Genomic DNA, 6,160 nt, shown 5'->3' on the forward strand with positions numbered 1-6,160 from the left:
ACATCACCCAGAACACACAGACCAACACCCTCACCCCACCCTATCCACACACACCAACACCCACCCACCTCAAACCCTCCACAACGCCCCGCTGCCCCACCTTTGCGCGGCTGTCCTGCAGTTTGTCCTGCAGGTTGTTGAGGGCCGCCTCCAGGCTCTGCACGCCCTGGCTGCTCTCCTCGAACTTGTGCCGGTACATGCTGACCGTGGCCTGTAACCGCTCGGCCTCGTCCTTCCCAGACTCCACCTGCTCCTCCAGCTTGCCCACCTGCTGACGAGTCTCCGCCAGCACCTTCTCCGTGTCCCTCAGTGTGTCCGTCTGGCGGCTGATCTGTCAAACCCATTCAGCCCCAAGGGAATTAAGAGAAGGTAGGCCTAATTGTGAACGATCCATTCGAAGCGACCACCTCGATGTGTGTATTGTACAGATAATAGGTCTTACAATCATCAAATATAGCTCTTCTGTTTTTGAAGGCTTTCTCAGATAGATTGCATCAGGAAAAGTTCCTCTGCTCCTTTTCGACATTGTTTTCAATGGCTGAAATAGCAGGGGTGTCTGAGGGTTAATGCAAACTGGCAAGTCTAATTGTGGACAATGAGTTTGGGTGGATGTGGACAATGAAAAGAGAAACAGGTCTTAAATTCATTAGATATAACATATTATTGGAATATCATACAAGACTGTTTTATTGTTGGTTTTTATCACGCATGCACACATACACACACACACAAACACACATTTACCACCACCCCCCATCCCCCCTTATGCACATACAAAAGCTCACACTTTTGAGAGCATTCATTAACTGTGCAACATTGTTCATGAATACACACGTCAAAATACCCCATGGTCTACTTGCAAATGACACTATTTGGAGATTCCTGTGAAAACTGATAATATGATCTGCTACCAACACGCTTTTTAAATTCTCCCAGCACTGGTAATGCACAATTCATACTACACATCCAGTTAAATCAGCTATTTTTAACTATGTCAAATTTCAAGTCCTATTTGCTTGCTTCCCTTGATTTTTGGACTGTGCGAGCATGTTTGCGGACTTGGTTGGCAGTGGTACGTGAAGAGAAGAAAGAGCGTGGAAATAGCCAGAAATAACTGATGTTTGACTGGTTCTTGGAAATGAATATTCATTAAGGTATCAGAACGAGAACGAAGCAGATGTTTAATTGTAAAATATGTGTGGTGAGGACGTTTCAAAGTGGGGCGGTACACACTGTTTGCAGTTAGGCCTACCTACCCTAACAGCCTTAGCTGTTTGCCACACTGACGGGGAAAACATGGAGAAAGTATACTGAAATTAACCATTAAATAAAACAAAAAAAACCAGCTGACAGGTGTACACAGCTGAAATTACAGTGGAAAGTAGTTTCCTTTCTTTGCAATTTATACATATGTAGAAACATGAAAACCATTTCAATGAGACAAATTTTGATGCATGCGAGAGAGAGAGAGAGAGAGTGAGGAGGGGAGCAGTGGGGGGAGGGGGGCGGGGGCGGGGGAAACAGAGGTGGGGATAGATGCAGAAAGAGAAAGAGAGAGCAGAGAGAAACAGAGAAGAAAGAGGGAGAGAAGGAAGAAACAGAGACACAGAGATGCATAAAACGTGATACACACACACACAATTATATATATATATATATATATATATATATATATATAGAGAGAGAGAGAGAGAGAGAGAGAGAGATGAGAACTAGAGAGAAACACAGTCACAAAGGACAGGAGTCACAGACATAGGTAAAACAACAAGAAAAAAGCACACACAAAAAACACAAACACATGCACAGAAAATACACACAAAACATACACACACAGAAAAAACAACAACACAAAAAAAACACACCCCCAAAACAAACAAAAAAACACACACAAGCATGCAACAGTCAAAAAATACACACAAACACAAATTCACACACACACAAAAACAACCCAACAAAGCCAACAAATCCACCCCACCACCCCCAGCCCATAACCACATAACCACCCCTCCCCTCCCCCATCCACCCACATCCCGTAACCACCCCCTTCCCCCATCCACCCCCACCCACCCCCCTACCCCAATCCCGTAACCACCCTCCCCTCCCCCATCCACCCCCACACCACCCCTCCCCCCCAACAACCCCTCCCCACCCCCATCCACCCACACCCATCCCCTCCCCCAACCACCCCTTTCCCCCCACATCCACCCACACCCCCCTGCCCTCCCCCAACAACCCCTCCCCACCCCCATCCACCCCTCCCCTCCCCCATCCACCCACACCCCCCAACCACCCCTTTCCCCCCACATCCACCAACACCCTGTACCTCCATGGCGCTCTCCTCCTGCAGCTTCTTGTATCGCTCCAGGTCCTTGTTGAGGCTGGCGATGGTGCTCCTCCCGTCCCCCACCCGCTTCTGCGCCTCCCCCAGCTCCTCCCGGGTCATCTTCAGGTCGTCCCGCACCAGATCAAGGTCGCACTGGAGCTGCTTGGCCTCCTGCTCGTGGCTGCTCTTCGTCAGGGCCAGCTCCCCCTTCAGCTGCTCGTTGGAGCGCTGCACGTTCTTCATCTGGATGGGTGGTGGAGGGGGGGCAGGGCAGTCACAGAGAGTGGGTTTTTTTTTTAGGTTCAAGTCTTTGGTGTGTGTTATGTGTGTGTGGGTGTGTGTTTGTGTGTGTGTGTGTGTGTGTGTGTGTATGTGTGTGTTTGTGTATATGTTTTGGGGAGGGAGGGCAGGGAAGTCACACAGGTTTATTTTTTCAGGTTCAAGTCTTCGGTTTGTGAGTGTTTGTTTGTCTGTACTATGGTGGGATACAGGGAATTTTGCTTGTTTGACATGTTTTCAAAAGAACAACAACAACAACAACAAAAAACATGAATGAGCTAAAGGGGTTCAAGCCTTGGCAGTCACACAGGGGTTTTTTAGATTCAAGTCTTTGGTTTGTGTTTGTGTTTGATTGTCTATACTTCGGTGGGTGCAGGGAATTTTGGTTAGTTTGATATATTTGTAAGAAAAAAATGTTACAGAATAAAATGTGAATGAGCTAAAGAGGTTCCAGCCCTGGTTTGTTTGTCTGGGGAGGGGGTGGGGGTGGGGGGGAGCAGTCACACAGAGGTTTTATGGGTTCAAGTCTTTGGTTTGTGTTTGCACTTGTCTGTATTATGGAGGGGTACCAGGAATTTTGCTAGTTCAATATGTTTTGCCAAAACAATGTTATAGAATTAAAATGTGAATGAGCTAAAGGGGTTCAAGTCTTGGTTTGTTTGTCGGTGGGGGGAAGGGGTGGGGGAGCAGTTGGTCAGGGTTTTTTTTAGGTAAAAGTCTTTGTGTTTGTGTTTGTCTGTACTATGGTGGGGTACAGGGAATTTTGCTAGTTTGACATGTTTTGCAAAACAACATTATAGAATAAAATGTGAATGAGCTAAAAGGTGAGTTAATTTATTATTAAGTTGAGAAAGTATGTATGCTGATATACAATCACAGTTTCACACAAATGTGCACACAGACACACACACACACATTATTCTCCTCCTCCAATATCTAACCCATAAATTCATCCCCCCATCCCATTCCACATAAATCAGAAGCCTCCTCCTCTGCCTCCTGACCATCCCTCCACAAACTCCCTTCGTTGCACAACATGCCTTCATAGGCTGTTGCCCTTTCTCTTAATGTTTTCATTGTCTCATACAGACACTCATACACTTGCATGCACACACACACACACACACACACACACACACACACATGCACACTCCACCTCTCTCTTTTACTTCCACACACACCTCTCGCCTTACCGCACACTTAACAGGCACATGCACAAAGTTCAGACATGCAAGAGCACACACACTGGCACATTACACCACACATAATTTCATGCAAGTGCATCTGACAATGCTTGTGGACACACACACACACACACACACTGAATGACCAGCCACAAAACTGCAGCACAGTCATAACAACAATGAAAACCAAACCAAAAGAGGGACATAAAACCAGGATCAAAAGACAAAATGCGGTGTAAAACAGAACTGAACAACTGAAAATCACAGTGAAAAAAAACACCCAAACCAACCGAATGAAGCTAAATAATAATAATAATAATAATTCATAACTTTTTTATGGCGCGATATCCAGTACTGATGCTGCTAAAAGCGCCTTACATCATCGAGCCAGATATAAACATAGAATAAAACATTACAACAGCTCAATCCAATGCGTTCACAGAATGAATGAAAAAGCATGATCCACCAAACAATAAAAATATCAAGTAAATAATGCTTAGATTAGAAAGAAATACATTCCTTAAAAACACACATTTTTTAGACACACATACATGATGACTTTAACCCCATGACTGCCGAACCTGATGAAACGAAATCAATGCAGCATGGATGTGAAACACAAGTACTGCTTGAGTACTAAAGTGACTGATTTTACTGAACAAAAGTATTGCAGTCACAAGGGGAGAAAGGAAGAATGGTGACTGACCTGTGACATCTGACTTATCTCAGTTATTTGTATTTATTTTTATCACGACACATTTCTCGGTGTGAAATTTGGGCTGCTCTCCCCAGGGAGAGCGTGTCACTATCCTACAGCACCACCCATTTTTGCGGTATTTTTTCCTGCGTGCAGTTTTATTTGTTTTTCCTATCGAAGTGGATTTTTCTACAGAATTCTGCCAGGAACAACCCTTTTGTTGCCGTGGGTTCTTTTACGTGTGCTAAGTGAATGATGCACACGGGACCTAAGTTTGTCGTCTTATCCGAATGACTAGCATCCAGACCACCACTCAAGGTCTAGCGGAGGGGGAGAAAATATCGGTGGCTGAGCCGTGATTCGAACCAGCACGCTCAGATTCTCTCGCTTCCTAGGCGGACGCGTTACCTCTAGGCCATCACTCCGCTAAAGCCCTTCAGTGATGAGCATTGTCATTATCGTCAACAGCAGTCATGGGGTTAAAGACAGATCACCCACACCAGAGGACAAAAAAGAGAAACACTTTGATGTCTTGGGGTTGAGAGAGAGAGAGAGAGAGAGAGAGAGAGAGAGAGAGAGAGAGAGAGAGAGAGAACAAGAACAAAAACTTTAATCTCCAGGCCTTCCGGCCCCTAGAAAGAGGTCAAAAGTACACAATATGGTGATCACGTAATGACAACACAATGTAAAATACATACTAACTAAAACCTGTAGAACAAAAGTGCTTCTTGTGCATTGTGAGTTAATGAGAGAGAGAGAGAATATGTGCATGCATGTGTGTGTATGTGTGCATGTCTGCATGTATATGTACAAAAATGTATGTACACATGCATGCATGCAATGTGTATGTGTGTGTGATAATGTTTGCATGCATATGTGTGAGTGAGCATGCATTCATGTGTGCATACATGCATGTGAAAATGAATGATATAAGCTTGCGCGATCATGTGGACAAGCATGCAAGAGCATTTGCTTTGTCAAACTGAAAAAAACAACAACAAAAAAACATAAGAAAAAAATATACTCTTAAATCAACCACCTAGTGAACAACATGTTTAAAATGAATAAATAAATGAATAAACAAATAAACAGATAAACAAGTCACACACTCTGAGAACAATACCCACACCAAAGAACACCCAAAATCTGCACACACACATGGACACCACAAAACAGCCCAGTGGTTGAAGTACTGGACTCTCAATCTGAGGGTACCAGGTTCCAATCCCAGTTGTGGTGCCTGGTGACTATGAGGGTGCATATTTTTCCTGACTTCTCCGAGACATAAGATGTCCAAACCTGCTTAGTGCCTCAACCACATTCCTGCGATTATATGCATGCTGAAGATCAAACGTACAGGTTGGAGTTCCCGGAATCCATATCAGCATATGGTGAGGCAATTGAAACAAGAACATACACAGCACACACACACCCTGGAAAACTGAATATGGCTGTCTACTGGAAAATGGAGTATGGCTCTATATATGGTGGGGAAAAAAATGATCACGCACGAAAAATCCCACTTATACATGAGTGAACATGGATATCTGCTTAGCAGATGTGGTGCAGGGTATATGGATTTGTCTGAACTCAGTAAGACCTGCTTGAACAACTGATATGAACATGGGAGTTGCAGAAGAAGAAGAAGTAGATGAAGAAGAGGACGACGAAGAAGAA

The 6,160-nt window shown here is 44.4% G+C and overlaps 1 protein-coding gene across 1 annotated transcript in view; it reads right to left on the minus strand.

Annotated features, from left to right (window-relative positions):
• Window positions 1-6,160, minus strand: part of LOC143285593 (uncharacterized) — a 148,378-nt gene that overhangs the window by 44,745 nt on the left and 97,473 nt on the right. Inside the window, exons 33-34 of the mRNA XM_076592986.1 lie at window positions 2,324-2,566; window positions 101-331 (exon numbers count right to left, since the gene is read on the minus strand). Coding sequence (XP_076449101.1) covers window positions 101-331; window positions 2,324-2,566 — 474 coding nt within the window. The remainder of the gene's footprint in view (window positions 1-100; window positions 332-2,323; window positions 2,567-6,160) is intronic.

Source organism: Babylonia areolata, chromosome 9 (assembly GCF_041734735.1).
Source record: "Babylonia areolata isolate BAREFJ2019XMU chromosome 9, ASM4173473v1, whole genome shotgun sequence".
Taxonomy (NCBI): domain Eukaryota; kingdom Metazoa; phylum Mollusca; class Gastropoda; order Neogastropoda; family Buccinidae; genus Babylonia; species Babylonia areolata.